Raw genomic sequence first — 18,734 nt, 5'->3', positions numbered from 1 at the left:
GGGGTATTATGATTAGTACACATGGTGTGGGGGGGATCATGGGGAAGACAGTGTAGCACAGAGAGGACAAGTGGTGACTCTGTGGCATCTTACTACACTGATGGACAGTGACTTCAATGGGGTATGGGGGGGACTTGACAATATGGGTGACTGTAGTAACCACAACGTTTTTCATGTGAAACCTTCATAAGAATGTATATCAATGATACCTTAATAAAAAAAAAAAGAAATTAAGAAAGAAACTAGGAACTAAAAAAAAAAAGACTTCTCAATAAAATAAAACTAGATGTACAAAGGAAAAAAGCCTCTGAATGAATTTTCCAAACAAAATAAACATTAAGAATACACGAAAATATGAGTAATGCTATTTTAAAATAAAAATAAGCCATTTTGACTAAGTGTCTGGACTGAGGAAAGGATATCAAGGACAAAATCTTGAGGAAAATCTAAACTAGAATGAGTAAAAGACAAGAGACAAAAGCCACAAAGGACAAAATTAGATTGTCAGGAGAAAATAGAGAGTTCAGCACACAGAGCTGCTGCCATATTAGCGTGAAGATTAACATGGAAGCGTGTCCCCTGGATTTGGTCTGGGGAGGCTGGCTTTGGTATCAGCAGCTGCAGCAGGGCAGGGACAGGGCTAGAAGAGTGGGTGGCTGGAGCAAAGCTAGGCTGTGAATGGACCAGATTCTGGAACCCAAAGGAGACATCAGGGAGGCAAGGGGACACATCTGCCCCAAGAGGACAAGAGGTGTGAGGAGAAGAGCATGAACAAGGGCTGAATTTCTGAAATGCTGGTATGTAGACAATGGGCAGAAAGCTTACATGCTGAAAAGCTTCCCCAGCTAAAAACATGGATTTACCATAGCAGCTCAGTTTTTTTCTCCAGTATCAATGAGTGGCCCATATATAAAGGAAGCAAAGGCAAATGGGTGAATTGACATTTTATGGAAGGTGGTGATGAGCACAAGGGGCTGAAGCCACTAGAGCTGAAAGGTGTCAGTCAGAGCATGGACTTAAGCAAGAAGCAAAGAAAGGTAGCTATACAACAAGAAGCAAAGGGAAGATTCAAGAAGAAGCAAAGGAAAAGGGAGTGAGAGGCTGAAAGTATAGAAGCATGTCCCTGGAAAGAGGGAGACTGGAATGAAATTCTACAGATGAATGCATTTAGGGTGGTGAAGTGTTTGTAAACAAAAAGGCATCCAAAGATTTCATTAAAAACCCAACCATTTTTAAAACACTAAATAATGCCTTATCTCATAGCTAGACTCTTGAAAAAAATTTTAAAACTTCTAAATATTGCTTAAAAAAACATAAAAGTTATATATTTACTTATACATTTTAATTTAGCAAGAGAATAATTTTTTTACTGTAAAATGAATAAAAGTATGTCAGAAAAATAAGAAAAACCACCTATAATACCACTAGCTTAATACAACTATCACTGCGATATTTTAGCATAGCTATAATCACGTTGGATAGAATATTTTATACTAATTGTTTTCCAGTTAACTGTATGTGTATTTTAAGCTACATGAATTTTTCTGTAGTAACTTCAACCCTTGCATGATATTTTATCAAGTAGATTTTCAAAGCTTATAAGTCAATTCTCCCATTGCCCATCTAATTTGGGGCTATCATAAATTATGCAGGGGTATAAAACAGGGTGTATAATTGTACATTTTCATGTCTGACTGAGAAGTCGATAATTAACAGTGTCTGGGAATGGTGTCCCTAGAGATTGAAAGAGGAATGGCAGGCTTATTTTCAGATGCACTATCACACCAGGTCACTGAAACCCACAAGATTTACCTGGAAGAAATCTTACAAAACGTGGCATAAAATGAAATCTTGGGCAGCAGGGAGGACTGTCTTCAAACAGAGGACCTGCAGCAAACAAGTGAAAAGGAAAGAAAAACTAAATATAACAACTGTAGAAAACAAACACTGCAACTTAATTCCTAAGATTTATGATAACTACAAAAAATACCACCACAAGTAGGCATGTAAAAAACACCATCCCCTCTTCTTCTGAGTGGTGAGATCAATCATGTGGTAACGACCACAAACATCTGATGAGGATTGCAGTGAAGAGACTACCCAAAATAAAGAGGATGAGAGCTATGTACAGTAAAGAGTATATTCAGTTAAGCCATTTTTGGAAATTCAAAAAGATTTTTCTTTCAAGTAAACAACTGCATGATATAATATGCTTGTGTTTTAACTCCTTTCCATTTTAATCAATACGACTGGGAAAAAAAGAAATACTATTAAAAACTTGGCTTGAAAAGCCATTCATCAGTACAGTTTTAAAAATAAATAAGTAAAAATCTGCAGGAATTATCCAAGAACCAAGTGTCAAGTTTGGAAGTAAATTAGCTCACAGCCTGTGTGTGTTCTGAGGGCTAACCAAAGTCCTGTTTTAATAAACTGTCATCTTAGAAGAAGTTTACTATAGTAAAGTTCAATAGATTTAAAAAATATTAACTAATGAGATTTTCCCTAACACTCATAAACCAAGTATTTACTCATAACAACTAACCATCTTCTTAGGTATGAGTTAGGTAATGGATAATAGTAATCTTAGATAATGGGTACCATCAAATTCTATTATGTAAAAACAACTCATGTTAAACAATAGCAAGCATTCCTATAACTAACACAATTTTCCTTGGATATTTCAGAAATTAGAATTTCACCTTCTGTCAAGGTTTTCACATATACCACAATATTTTTCTACAAGCATTAACACTTTCCTATTACTTACCTTTAAGATTCCAGTCATACAATTCCAAAATATCTCTGAATAGGAATAATGAAAAGAGTTCAAGTCCTTTCACACAAAAATTCTGAAAATGAAACCCAAATCAAATTAATGTAGAACTGCAAATATACATTAACTGAAGGTTCAACTTGTCCTAGTCAAGTATCTTAAATAAAAGTGTCTGTTGAAACTATATTAAAACCATGTAATTTCCTAAAAAGCTTGGCAACCATCCTACAATACCTCAATGGCTTGAGACATAAATGAAGTAGGCAATAATGCTATTAGGATTCCTAAGAAAATGTCAACTTAGACCCTCCCAAGGTACAAATAAAATTATGTGAAATTCAAAAATTAAAGTCTTCTTTACATCATATTTTTCTAACCCAATTATGAAATGTATCAGAATCTCCTGGGGACCTATTGTTAATTCAAATTCCACACACACCCTGGTAGGCTGATAGGTGTGTCCCTCCTACCCTAACCCCACCCCTATTACTCCCACCCCACAAACACACCCAGAATCACGATTACAGAGTTACCATCAAAAGAGATCCCCTGTACCAAAAAAGTTCAAAACTTCTTAATGAAGGCAAATAAAAGGCTAATAAAAACCACAAAACTTTGTAACAAAATTTCTCCTGTAAACAAGTTTAACAGATGATATATTTGCAAGTGGGACTTGTCTCATAATTCTTCCTCCTACTTGTTTTGCTCAGGGTTCATAAATCAGTGTGTGAGATCTCGCCAGAAGTCATAAGCTTTTATAAAAGCAAATGAAGGCTTATGACCTTAAAAACCAAAACAAAGCCAAAAACCCTTCTAAGCTGCAGAATGAAGGGGTGGCTCTTTCTCTTTAATTCTTTTTAAAAGACAGGTAGGATTACCAGGTCTTGCTCAGAGTGAAATAGGTGCAATCTGAGCACTGTGTGTCATGCTCATCAATTCCCTTTTGGTGCTTCACTGCCCATGACAGAGCTGTACTGCTAAACAAGGTTTGCAAGAAGAGCCACGGGCTCAGGAAATCGACCCCGACTCCAACACGATGTTAAGCCCACAAGCTTGTTTGCTGTCTAGTTGTTATTTCTTAGTGTGATTTGTTGACACCACTAAATTCAACATCAGGCAATGAATCATTCTGAGATTCACATTAATCTTGCTTTGGAATTTTAAACCTCTTGCATGTATTTAGATAAATCTGCTGCTGAGCATCCACAATGAAAAACAATTAGGGTGAAATATGTAAATATATGGGAAGAAAAATGAACCAAGCATTGATCTTGTCATTGGAGATAATGAATAAGATTATTCCAGCACTATCAGATTCAGTTTCACGGTTCTAATTTTCCCTCTGATAATGACCAGCAACCAAAATGTCCCCTAACCAAAACAAACTAGAAACAGATGTAAAGTTACCATCAGTAGGTGCAACACGAAGAGAAATGGGTTCAAAAATAGGTCAACCAGGCTAAAAAAATAACCTGAATTTTAACTTTGTTCCTAGAGCTACATCTCACTGACCCTTTCAACAGTGAACACCATACATTAGGGTATTCCTGTAGCAAAAAGCCAGAGCTGGCCAAGTTTAGTGCTTTAATGACGTAAGTATAGAATAAACAAAAGAGCAAATGACATCAAGCTGTTAAATAATCTTCTCCCTTACCTCAGGCATCATCTCTTCAATGAAATGAATGGTGTAGTCAATGTTGAACCTAATTACTTTACACAGTGGAATCTGAAATAACAAAAACAAGAGGTTGGGTTCTGCAATACCTTCCTGCAGGCTCACGCGGTACACATGTTAGCTACCAGACCCCAGAAGGCCATGAACCAAATGAGGAAGTTTCACCCTAATCTAAGCTGCTAACAATATTGGAAGTGAAGCTTGACCACAACTGCTCAATTTTATTGGCAAGAACGCAGATGACCAGGCTTTTACAGGAAATCTGCATAATGTAGGTACTTTATTAACTTTATTAGCAGCAGCAACTCAAACATGACAAGGACCCATTAAAACCAAACATAGCACCCCTAAAGAATTAATAAAACCACAATTAAATACTTCTTTTTCTCAGGTTCTTAAGATCTTTCAGAATCCTCGGCTCTTCAGGCAGATCAAGGATAGCAGATTGCCAAGTCATCACTTAGGGATTTGTAAGTCATTGAAGACACATGCCTCATGCTGTCTATCTGGCTCTGGAGCAAAAGCAATCATGGCAGTAAAAATAGTTAACAGCTGACACTTACTGAGCCAGACACTGTTGTACTGCTTCACACACTGTCACTCACATAACCATTCCTATGAGATAGGTACAACTACTATCCAGTGGAGGAGGCTTAAGGCAGAATCATTCAATACCCTCACTGAAGGTAAGAGGTAGCTGGTGGCTTAGAAAATCATTTCTAGACAATTACTAACTCTATAACAATTTACTACGCTGACAGACTGTGACCACAATAAAGGGGGTGAAGACTTGATAATATGGGTGAACGCTGAAACCACTGTGTTGTTTATGTTGAAACCATCATAAGACTGTATATAAACAATATTATATAAAACGTAAATTAATAAAGGCTTAAAAGGATGTCTAAAATAAAAAGAAAAAAATTCTCTAGACCCCAGGTCAAAGCCACCAGAGTATGCATCTTCCATTACCTGTTCTAATACTCAGGGTTTCTGTGAAAATGAAGGAAGGCTCAGGTAACTCATTTTACCAATGTATCATCTGTCTTTTACCAATGTATCATCAGACACCAGCCTAGTGCCTAGTTATAATAGGTTTCCTGTAAGTATATTTTTACATGAATGAAGGAATGAGAAAGGGAGAGTGTGAGGTTACTGCAGTGGTGTGGTTGACTAGCTAGGAAAAATAACAGACTCAGAAGCCCTAGAGTCATGTTAAATAGGCTTTTCTGACAACTTAATCTGTCGATAAGTTGATTTTATATAAATGTAATTGTTTTTACAAACCATAGCAATCAGAAAGAAACAAGTTTTAATTCTAACAGCAAAAGGAATGGTAAGAAAAACACAGTCTTATGATGCCATCTACTGGATATCTTTTTGGGCAGAAATGAAATTTAGTTCTTAGATGCTTTTTCATTTTTTTGAAATATAGTGGCTAATTTGAGCAAAAGTCATAATTAACTTTAATTAAGAGATATATTTTCACTTTCTCGTGGTACTAAGATCTAAACCAACTGAAACAACATGCTGAGGCCACTATCATTTTTAAGTTCTGTATTCCTATAAACATTTAAAAACATTTGAGAGTTACAAGTTTGTGCATTATATTCATATTTTTAAATAACTATTCTTTGTTGACTATGTTAGTTCCATAGTTACTCTAAAACACCCCATGGCCCTTACCTTTTTTAAAAGGGAAGGATCTAAGAAGAAGAAAGGCATATAAACAAGTGTACATAGAATATAATGTATACAAAGTAACTTTTTAAGTATAATTGAAAAACAAATAAGCAAGCAAAAAGGTCGGAAGTGCAAAAAACCAAAGAGGAAGTAATACTGTGGTTGAGTCTTCAAAACTGGCGAGGGATTTTCCAGGTCATCCAGAAAAATTAAGTTGGGGAAGAACAGGTGTTTAGGTTCTAGCAAGTCAGAGAAAAGAGAGCTGGGAGAAAAAAAACATGAGAGAAGCAAAGTGAATCCAGACAGAAGTATGAACTATGCGTGTTACGCAGACCTTAGAAATCAGGTTGAGGATTCAGGGCCTATCTTTACAGCAACAACTGGGTAGTTCTTTAAGAGAGAGCCTATCATAGTTTACATTCTGGAGGGACTGCTATGGAAACAGTGTGGGAATGGCTTAAAGGAGAGCGAGGCAGGAGACCAGAACACGAGACTGAAGTCTAATCCCACAGTCCAGGAGCCGAATAAAGAGGAGATTGGAAAGACAGGAAAATTTTTAAACATAGAAAATGTTACTAAATCACACAGTGACAACTCTAATGCAGAAGTGAGAAAGAAGATCATTTCTAGGTTTTTGGCCTAGGTAACTAGAGAGATCATGATGCGATTAACTCAAGAAATTCATCCAGTGTCCCCTGAGTACCTCCAATTCAATACGCAGGGAAGATGACAAGTTCAGTTTCACATAGGTTGAAGGAACACAAGGTGGGTATGTCCAATAGGCAATCTGAAATGAGTGTGTGAGCACAGAGCCATATATCACAGCTATAAGTATCAGTTTGATGGGGATCAGAATATGCATGGAAAGAAAAACATGGGTGAGATTGTTACTCAGGGAGAGAGTATCCAGGAGAGAAAAGGACCAAGCCCTCGGGCATAGCCAAGAGGCAAGCAGAGAAAGGGCTGTAGTATAAACTTTATTCCTTCTACAATGTGCATAAGCAACTCTGCTGGATGACTTATGCCAGTACAGTTCTCTCCTCAAACCATTTCAAACACAATCTAAGAAAGAGGAGTAAGTAATACGAAATACATACTTTTTCTTTTGTGATCTCATCCATACAACTAGAGCCCTTCTGACACACACAAATTTGGAAAGATAGTATGTCCTTTTCTACTTAAACTTTCATCTCTAAGACTCAAAGAAAACGTGTCATTTTCCTATATAATGTGAGCTCAATTGACCAAACCATATAAATGCCTACTTACATTTCTCAAAACATGTTTGAATACTAACTGACACTAATTCTTACCTCATCCTACCAAAGACAAACAAAAAAACCCTTCCTGAACTTCTATGCTAATTCTACTTAATTTCCAGGCATGGGGCAGTGAGGCCACTGGAAATGGAAGGCCAACTGAGGCAGGAGGGAAATGATCATGGGATTCTCTTGTGCATTTTAGGACAGGATAAGATATGATGCACCCAAAACATAACTTTGTAACTTTAGTTATGTTGTCAAAGTCCTTAATAACACCTGGTATTATAAGTGATAGCAAATGTACTACATAAAAGGATGAAATTCTCCTGGAATGCTCTCTACTTAGCCAAAACAAGGGTTTCAATCCACTTCAAATCAAGACCTTAAAAGAATTTGCCAGAACTAGACTTGCTTGATACTCTAACATTACCATCCTTTGCATGCCCTTCTTGTGATGCACTTTCTCTAGCAAGAGAATGAATCAGATCAGTGAAGTGATTTAATAATTCTTTTTCTTGGGAGGCTTTTTTAAATTCAAGAGGCCTTTGATGGATCTAATTCCTATGAACTGTACAACACTCAGCTTAAAATTCCATTTATTTTATCAACATTTCTAACATAAATGATGGGGCTTATCTTCTCATTACAGTTAAGTCCTCAAATTTTGAGAACTTTAATATTTATATAAAATAGATGCTGAAGTCAGGAATTTTTCATTCCTATCTTTTGTTAACAACAGTAACAACTGTAGTAACAATTACAATTAATTCAGCTCTCAGTGCCAAACCTTGTTCTAAGGGACTTTAATAATACAAAGCTCAAAGAATCACTCATCCAAGGTCACATAAATATTAAGAATTAGTTTTAAGAAAAGAGAATTAGAAGGTCCACACCCAAGTGTGTCTGACATCATACCCAAAATAAGTGCTAATATGTATTATATTCCAATCATGAAAAATATTTTCATGCATCATGTCATTCATTTTTTGCAAAAGATGGTAAAATTGCTACAACTAATAACTCTCTTATAGGTGATAAAATCAAGGCTTATAAAGACTGAAATGTCAATCATATGGTTAATGTTTAAACCTTGGTCTCACTGTAGCCACACTGTTTTCTTTCTTCAATTAAGGTGATCCTAAATGTTAAAATGAGGTCTATATTAGTTCTACAGAATTAAGAGATTAGATAGATAATTTTAAATATTTTCATGTAACTGTGTTATCTGTATTTGCAAGCCCTCTGAGGAAAAAAAGAGACATGCATTATGTTGAGGGGAGCTGGACTAGATGGCTTCTAAAGGCCTTTCCAACTCTTTAAGACAATGAGATTTGCTATAACAAAAGGTTTAAGTGTCTCCCTGAGACATGAAGAAAAAAAAAAGGGCAAAGAAACCATCAAAATTCAAAAGCCTCTTAGTGCCCTTCATAAAGATTATTTAAGAATGGTCCTATGTAAAATTTTATAACTATGTATGGTGATGGATATTGACTAGACTCCCTGTGGTGATTATTTCACAATTTACACAAATATTGAATCATTATATAATATTGTACATGCTTCAAACTAATGTAATATTGTTTATGTCAATTATACCTGAACTAAACAAAAAAGAATGGACCAATATTCCAATATTACACCTTTTTCTGTATTATGGTCTACTCTGGAGGTGGATGTTATATGAAAAATCAAATGATTTTATTTTTACATTTAAAATGTAATCATCTTCTCAAAGAAAATTCTCTAGGATAAATACACTGTAGAATAAAGAAAATTCCAGTAAGAAATGATTTCTTCCAAATTAGTATCAGTACTATAGAATCATGTCTCTTTAGAAAAAAAAGAAGAATCACAGAAAGGAACATGGTCAGGAAAAGGTTTTCCTGTATTCTTTATTCTCCAGAGGCACAGAATCTCATAGTTTAAGTAAACAGTACTAGAATCAGTCTCAAACTACAGATGTAATTCCTTATAACCAAACCAGAAAGGATTAAAGAACATTCTATTTTGATGGAGACAGACCACAGCTGTAATTCAGTAAGTTCTATGGCAGGCAGTGTCTAGACTGGGTAAAGTATACTGTTATACTCCTTTCAGAGCTGCCAGCAAATTCTACTCTACATGCAATTGGAATACAGAATAAGTAAGACAAATCCCAAGATGCCAGCTCTGAGACAGAAAGATTTTCACTTACAGATACAGAACTTTCATTTGAACCAATTACCAACAAAGTAGCCTTAATACCTGTATATAAACATCATAGCACTAAATGTCAGGCAGAGTCTTTTAAAGAAGACATATTCTTGGGGTTCAAAAGCAGAAAACTGTATGAAATTAATTCAGGATGCAGACATCCTGAACAAGCTCTATTTCTTTTTCTATTGCCCAGAAACTAAATAATGGCCTCTCCTTAAAACTTTCCAACTTTCTTTTGAAGGACACCTAACCCAAAATAGCTTGACACATTACTCCACAGTTTATCCTTCTTTTTCAATCTTTCACACTTTCAAAATGTTATTCTGACACATATTTACTCAAGGCATTTAATGTGGACCAAACCTGTGAATCATTAGCACAGATGTCACACTCCCACCTGACACACGGTGCTGCAGACTTCCTGCAGCTCATGCAGAGGGATGCAAAGTAAAAGTTACTTAAGTCAGATGAAAAGAAATGTATTCTAACTTTCACAAAGAAAAAGTGAAGAAAAGGGGTATAGGGAAAGAGAAAGCCAGCCAATTAGCCCATACTTACATTGGTCAGGGGGGCATGTGCAAACATGGAAAACCCTTCAAAGATATACTCATGATCATCATATTCTATAACAGTCGGCCTGTCGGTCTACAAGGAAACAGAAACACAAAGCATGAATTAAAGTGAATGTCATGATGTGCACATGTAGAAATCCATCAGGACACAAAGCAACCAAAAGGAACTGTATGGGCTCCATGGACTCCATTAATGTTTTTCTAAACACCAGGGAGAACTTTACACAGAAGTTTAATTTTGGGTGCATTCTCTTGCTTCATAATAGTTACGTACTGAGACGATCAACAATGTTTATAGGATGGGTGCCATAAAGAAAAAAAAGACTATATGGCTTCATCTTCTGGGAACTCATTTTATTTATTTAATCCCACAATTCTATCAGTCCTATTCTACTAAACTATATTTCTGAACTAACAGAAGTCCTAACAAGAACAAGATAATAACCCAGTGAACTCAAAGATGCAGCATCACGACAGTCAACACTAGCAATGGCCTTGGAAAGCTCCTAAATGTCTCAGGGTGCCAGAAGCTCAACCCCTCACCATTCCCAGGGCCTCCAAGGAGAAGCCCACTCACCAAACACTGCACTGAACAAATCTATTCCTACATAAGGTCAAAATCTTAACTTCCTGTAAGCTAAACTTGTAATTAAAACATATAAATGTTGGTTTAAACATAAGAGACTCTCCTCCTTTATGTGATTCTTTTAGCCCACCATTTTTAATCCTAAATGCTAAATATGGAGCTAATTATCAAAACCGGTAAACTAAAAGGTACATTTTCAAAGCAGTTATTGAACATTATTCCTTTAAATATTTTGTTTATATATAAGGTAGAAGATACATATGTAAATATTTATATATATATATATATATATATATACACACACACACACACACACACACACACACACACACACATACATATAAAAACTTTGGGGTGCGGACTAAAGAATATCCAAAAGTACATAAATTGTTTGGCCAATATTACTGTTTCTTTCTATTTGAATAACTCAACAAAGCTGGTATAAATTAAATATAATGAAAGAACTTCTTTATATGTAATGGTACAGCTACTTCAAAAAACAGTTTGGTAGTTCCTCAAAATATTACATGAGTTACCCTAAGATCCAGAAATTCTAGTACGAGGTTTACACCCATGAGAAAAGAAAACATGTATCCACACAAACACTTGAACACAAACATTCTCAGAAGCATTATTCACAACAGTCCAAAGTGAACAGCACCCAAATGTTCAACAATTGATAAATAAATAAAATATAGTGTACCCATACAATAGAATATTACTTGGCCATAAAAAGGAGAGTTACATATTTTGTCATGGTTGAATCTTGAGAACATGCTAAGTGAAAGCCAAAAAGATCACATACTCTACAATCCCATGCATATGAAGTATCTAGAATAGGCAAATGACAGAAATATAAAAAGTACCTGAGCAGTTCCTGAAGGTTGGAGGGTGGAAAAAACTGACTGCTAATGAAAGGATTCTTTTGAGGACAATGAAAAGTTAAAAGTATCTTACTTTTAATAACATAATTTTGAAATTGAAATTTCTTGAAGATACAAGCAACCAGAATTAATAAATTTTGTACTGTAAAGTCAATATAGCATAGTGGAATAGCATATAGCCAAGAACGTTAGAATCTGACCACCTAGCTTCAAATCCCCACTCTGCCATTCACTACCTGAATAATGTTGAGCAAGTTACTTAATCTCACCTGCAGAACATGGAACACTGGCCCACCTATACAGTGGGGATAATAAAGAGCTATGTTATCTGATGTTGTGAGATATATATTAATACATGTCCAATATTTAGAACAGTGCCTAGGACCACTGTCAACAAATATTAGGTGTTATTATTACTATCATAAATACAATAAATCTTCTTGTTTGGGTCACTAAATAAAATATAAGCTAGTTGCTGATTTTTAAAAGATGATAAAGTGTTCTATGCATTCTTCCAACTCCATTGAACAGCTCTGTAATTCCATGGCTTTAAGAATATGACTCTTTTTTTGTAGAATTTGACTCTTACGCACTGCCAACAGTATAAATGAAAAAAAAGTACAGAAAGTACAATGGTGAGAGGAAGCCCAAGTAAAAATCATTATGATAAAGGCCAATATTATGATATTTTACCAATATAAAAATATTTTTAAAAGAAAGAACATTTAAGGACTGAATCAGTACTTAGTCTATTCACATTTTAACCTATTTACACACATTCCATCTTCTTAACATTTTAAAATAAATGAAATCAGATTTTGGTAAGAACTTACTAAAAAGTTTGTAGGAGGGGAAACTGTGATTCGGTAATGGAAAAGTCTGCCGGCGTTGTTGGTCATGGGACGGCAGGGCTTGATGGCCTGAGGGGAAAAATAAGAATGAGTTTAAATGTAAAGTAGCAAAATATTGTTATGTCAAAATAGATTGCATTTTCTAGATTCACATCTAACAAAAGAGGTTTTAAGTGCATTCCTTCGCAGACTGAACAGTATGCACTTTACCATTAACCACAAAAATACAAAAGGGCTGGCTGGTCCCCAGGATTCAACCCATTTCCTCATGTGCAATTCAAGAAGTTCACACAACATAAAGAAAAAAAAGGACAACACAGAAAAAAAAAGGGACAGGAAAAGTAACCTCAAAAGTAATAGTAATAGATGGGCGGAGCCAGGATGGCGGTGTGAGTAGAGCAGCGAAACTCTCCTCCCAAAACCACATAGAATTATGAAAATATAAGAAAGACAACTCTTCCTAAAATAGAGACCAGAGGACACAGGACAACATCCAGACCACATCCACACCTGCGAGAACCCAGCGCCTCGCGAAGCGTGTAAGGTACAAGCCCTGGCCCGGCGGGACCGAGCGCCCCTCTCCCCGGCTCCCAGCGGGTAGAAAGAAACCGGAGCGGTTTTTTTTTCATTTTTGGCAAGTGCTTTTTGGAAACCTTAAAGGGACAGGGACCCCAATACTAGGGAAACAGGGCAGCAAGACTGATGAGTGGGTGCCTGAGGACGAAGAAAATGGCAAGCTTTTCCCTTTTTTTTTGCGAGTGTTTTTTGGAAGCCTTAAAGAGACAGGGACCACAATACCAGGGAAACAGGGCAGCAAGACCAGTGAGCGGGTGCCTGAGACAGGTGCCTGAGGACAAAGAAAATCGCACGTTTTTCCCTTTTCTTTTTTTTGGCGAGTGCTTTTTGGAAGCCTTAAAGGGACAGGGACCCCAATACTAGGGAAAGAGGGCAGCAAGACCGGGGAGAGGGTGCCTGAAACCAGCGCCTGAGGACAAACAATATCGCGTGTTTCTCCCTTTTTTTTTTTTTTTGGCGAGGGCTTTTTGGAAGCCTTAAAGGTACAGGGACCAAAATATTAGGGAAACAAGGCAGCAAGACCAGTGAGCGGCTGCCTGAGACCGGCGCTTGAGGACAAAGAAAATTGCGCGTCTTTCCCTTTTTTTTTTTTTTCCTCTTTCGTTGTTGCTGTTGTTGTTTTGGTTTGGAGAGTGCTTCTGGGAAGTCTTAAAGGGGCAGGACAGGACACTTAGCCCAGAGACAGGGAATCTGGGGATCTCTGGGCACTCTAACCCCCTGGGCAACAGGGAGCACAGAGGCCCATTACAGAGATAAATAGCCTCCCGGCCGCTCCCCCTCCAACGGGGCTCCACCATTTTGGAGGAGCAGCCCCAGCCAGGCCACGCCCACAGCAACAGTGGAGATAAACTCCATAGCAACTCAGCAGGTAGCAGAAGCCCTGTCTGCACAGAGCTGCCAAGCATAAACCACTAGAGGTTGCTATTCTCCCAGGAGAGGAAAGCCACAAGCCAACAAGAAGGAAAGCTCTTCCAGCTGTCACTCGTACCAGCTCTGCAAACTATCTCTACCACCATGAAAAGGCAAAACTACAGGCAAAGATCACAGAGACAACACCTGAGAAGGAGACAGACCTAACCAGTCCTCCTGAAAAAGAATTCAAAATAAAAATCATGAACATGCTGACAGAGATGCAGAGAAAAATGCAAGAGCAATGGGATGAAGTCCGGAGGGAGATCACAGATGTCAGGAAGGAGATCACAGAAGTGTAACAATCCCTGGAAGGATTTATAAGCAGAATGGATAAGATGCAAGAGGCCATTGAAGGAATAGAAACCAGAGAACAGGAACGTATAGAGGCTGACATAGAGAGAGATAAAAGGATCTCCAGCAATGAAACAACACTAAGAGAACTATGTGACCAATCCAAAAGGAATAATATTCATATTATAGGGGTACCAGAAGAAGAATAAAGAGGAAAAGGGATAGAAAGTCTCCTTGAAGAAATAATTGCTGAAAACTTCCCCAAACTGGGGGAGGAAATAATTGAACAGACCACAGAAATACACAGAACCCCCAACAGAAAGGATCCAAGGAGAACAACACCAAGACACATAGTAATTAAAATGGCAAGGATCAAGGAAAAGGAAAGAGTTTTAAAGGCAGCTAGAGAGAAAAAGGTCACCTATAAAGGAAAACCCATCAGGCTAACATCAGACTTCTCGACAGAAACCCTACAGGCCAGAAGAGAATGGCATGATATACTTAATGCAATGAAACAGAAGGGCCTTGAACCAAGGATACTGTATCCAGCAGGACTATCATTTAAATATGATGGTGGGATTAAACAATTCCCAGACAAGCAAAAGGTGAGGGAATTTGCTTCCCACAAACCACCTCTACAGGGCATCCTACAGGGACTGCTCTAGATGGGAGCACTCCTAAAAAGAGCACAGAACAAAACATACAAGATATGAAGAATGGAGGAGGAGGAATAAGAAGGGAGAGAAGAAAAGAATCTCCATACAGTGTATATAACAGCTCAGTAAGCGAGCTAAGTTAGGCAGTAAGATACTAAAGAAGCTAACCTTGAAACTTTGGTAACCACAAATCTAAAGCCTGCAATGGCAATAAGTACATATCTCTCAATAGTAACCCTAAATGTAAATGGACTTAATGCACCAATCAAAAGACACAGAGTAATAGAATGGATAAAAAAGCAAGACCCATCTATATGCTGCTTACAAGAAACTCACCTTAAACCCAAAGACAAGCACAGACTAAAAGTCAAAGGATGGAAAAACATATTTCAGGCAAACAACAGTGAGAAGAAAGCAGGGGTTGCAGTACTAATATCAGACAAAATAGACTTCAAAACAAAGAAAGTAACAAGAGATAAAGAAGGACACTACGTAATGATAAAGGGCTCAGTCCAACAAGAGGATATAACCATTCTAAATATATATGCACCCAACACAGAAGCATCAGCATTTGTGAAACAAATACTAACAGAACTAAAGAGGGAAATAGACTGCAATGCATTCATCTTAGGAGACTTCAACACACCACTCACCCCAAAGGATAGATGCACCAGGCAGAAAATAAGTAAGGACACACAGGCATTGAACAACACACTAGAACAGATGGACCTAACAGACATCTATAGAACTCTACATCCAAAAGCAACAGGATATACATTCTTCTCAAGTGCACATGGAACATTCTCCAGAATAGACCACATTCTAGCTCACAAAAAGAGCCTCAGTAAATTCCAAAATATTGAAACTCTACCAACCAATTTTTCAGACCACAAAGGTATAAAACTATAAATAAATTCTACAAAGAAAACAAAAAGGCTCACAAACACATGGAGGTTTCACAACATGCTTCTAAATAATCAATGGATCAATGAACAAATCAAAATAGAGATCAAGGAATATATAGAAACAAATGACAACAACAACACAAACCACCAACTTCTGTGGGATGCAGCGAAAGCAGTCTTAAGAGGAAAGTATATAGCGATCCAGGCACACCTGAAGAAGGAAGAACAATCCCAAATGAATACTCTAACATCACAACTATTGAAACTGGAAAAAGAAGAACAAATGAGGCCTAAAGTCAGCAGAAGAAGGGACATAATAAAGATCAGAGAAGAAATAAACAAAATTGACAAGAATAAAGCAATAGCAAAAATCAACGAAACCAGGAGCTGGTTCTTTGAGAAAATAAACAAAATAGATAAGCCTCTAGCCAAACTTATTAAGAAAAAAACAGAATCAACACAAATCAACATAATCAGAAATGAGAATGGAAAAATCACGACAGACCCCACAGAAATACAAAGAATTATTAAGGACTACTATGAAAACCTATATGCCAACAAGCTGGAAAACCTAGAAGAAATGGACAACTTCCTAGAAAAATACAACCTCCCAAGACTGACCAAGGAAGAAACACAAAAGTTAAACAAACCAATTATGAGCAAAGAAATTGAAACGGTAATCAAAAAACTACCCAAGAACAAAACCCCGGGGCCGGATGGATTTACCTCAGAATTTTATCAGACACACAGAGAAGACATAATACCCATTCTTCTTAAAGTGTTCCAAAAAATAGAAGAGGAGGGAATACTCCCAAACTCATTGTATGAAGCCAACATCACCCTAATACCAAAACCAGGCAAAGACCCCACCAAAAAAGAAAATTACAGACCAATATCCCTGATGAATGTAGATGCAAAAATGCAAAAATACTCAATAAAATATTAGCAAACAGAATTCAACAGTATATCAAAAGTATCATACACCATGACCAAGTGGGATTCATCCCAGGGATGCAAGGATGGTACAACATTCAAAAATCCATCAACATCATCCACCACATCAACAAAAAGAAAGACAAAAACCACATGATCATCTCCATAGATGCTGAAAAAGCATTTGACAAAATTCAACATCCATTCATGATAAAAACTCTCAGCAAAATGGGAAAAGAGGGCAAGTACCTCAACATAATAAAGGCCATATATGATAAACCCACAGCCAGCATTATACTGAACAGCGAGAAGCTGAAAGCATTTCCTCTGAGATCGGGAACCAGACAGGGATGCCCACTCTCCCCACTGTTATTTAACATAGTACTGGAGGTCCTAGCCACGGCAATCAGACAAAACAAAGAAATACAAGGAATCCAGATTGGTAAAGAAGAAGTTAAACTGTCACTATTTGCAGGTGATATGATACTGTACATAAAAAACCCTAAAGACTCCACTCCAAAACTACTAGAACTGATATCGGAATACAGCAAAGTTGCAGGATACAAAATTAACACACAGAAATCTGTAGCTTTCCTATACACTAACAACGAACCAATAGAAAGAGAAATCAGGAAAACAATTCCATTCACAATTGCATCAAAAAGAATAAAATACCTAGGAATAAACCTAACCAAAGAAGTGAAAGACTTATACTCTGAAAACTACAAGTCACTCTTAAGAGAAATTAAAGGGGACACTAACAAATGGAAACTCATCCCCTGCTCATGGCTAGGAAGAATTAATATCATCAAAATGGCCATCCTGCCTAAAGCAATATACAGATTTGATGCAATCCCTATCAAATTACCAGCAACATTCTTCAATGAATTGCAACAAATAATTCAAAAATTCATATGGAAACACCAAAGACCCCAAATAGCCAAAGCAATCCTGAGAAAGAAGAATAAAGTAGGGGGGATCTCACTCCCCAACTTCAAGCTCTACTACAAAGCCATAGTAATCAAGACAATTTGGTACTGGCACAAGAACAGAGCCACAGACCAGTGGAACAGATTAGAGACCCCAGAAATTAACCCAGACATATATGGTCAATTAATATTTGATAAAGGAGCCATGGACATACAATGGCAAAATGACAGTCTCTTCAACAGATGGTGCTGGCAAAACTGGACAGGTACATGTAGGAGAATGAAACTGGACCTTTGTCTAATCCCATATACAAAGGTAAACTCAAAATGGATCAAAGACCTGAATGTAAGTCATGAAACCATTAAACTCTTGGAAGAAAATATAGGCAAAAACCTCTTAGACATAAACATGAGTCACCTCTTCTTGAACATATCTCCCCGGGCAAGGAAAACAACAGCAAAAATGAGAAAGTGGGACTACATTAAGCTGAAAAGCTTCTGTACAGCGAAAGACACCATCAATAGAACAAAAAGGAACCCTACAGTATGGGAGAATATATTTGAAAATGACAGATCCGATAAAGGCTTGACGTCCAGAATATATAAAGAGCTCACACCCCTCAACAAACAAAAAACAAATAACCCAATTAAAAAATGGGCAGAGGAACTGAACAGTTCTCTAAAAAAGAAATACAGATGGCCAACAGACACATGAAAAGATGTTCCACATCACTAATTATCAGACAAATGCAAATTAAAACTACAATGAGGTATCACCTCACACCAGTAAGGATGGCTGCCATCCAAAAGACAAACAACAACAAATGTTGGCGAGGCTGTAGAGAAAGGGGAACCCTCCTACACTGCTGGTGGGAATGTGAATTAGTTCAACCATTGTGGAAAGCAGTATGGAGGTTCATCAAAATGCTCAAAACAGACTTGCCATTTGACCCAGGAATGCCACTCCTAGGAATTTACCCTAAGAACGCAGCAATCAAGTTTGAGAAAGACAGATGCACCCCTATGTTTATCACAGCACTATTTACAATA

At 37.1% G+C, this 18,734-nt stretch overlaps 1 protein-coding gene across 5 annotated transcripts in view; it reads right to left on the bottom strand.

Annotated features, from left to right (window-relative positions):
* DROSHA (drosha ribonuclease III) overlaps window positions 1-18,734 on the bottom strand; it is a 119,041-nt gene that overhangs the window by 71,053 nt on the left and 29,254 nt on the right. For all 5 annotated transcript variants that reach the window (XM_073237518.1, XM_073237513.1, XM_073237520.1 and 2 more), the window contains 5 exons: window positions 12,465-12,551; window positions 10,148-10,234; window positions 4,428-4,499; window positions 2,768-2,849; window positions 1,813-1,887 (listed from right to left, as the gene is read on the bottom strand). In XM_073237518.1, the coding sequence (XP_073093619.1) occupies window positions 1,813-1,887; window positions 2,768-2,849; window positions 4,428-4,499; window positions 10,148-10,234; window positions 12,465-12,551 (403 nt within the window). The remainder of the gene's footprint in view (window positions 1-1,812; window positions 1,888-2,767; window positions 2,850-4,427; window positions 4,500-10,147; window positions 10,235-12,464; window positions 12,552-18,734) is intronic.

Source organism: Manis javanica, chromosome 1 (assembly GCF_040802235.1).
Source record: "Manis javanica isolate MJ-LG chromosome 1, MJ_LKY, whole genome shotgun sequence".
Classification (NCBI taxonomy): Eukaryota; Metazoa; Chordata; class Mammalia; order Pholidota; family Manidae; genus Manis; species Manis javanica.
The sequence above is the reverse complement of the archived record's forward strand: the minus strand, read 5'-3'. Positions and strand labels throughout refer to the sequence as shown.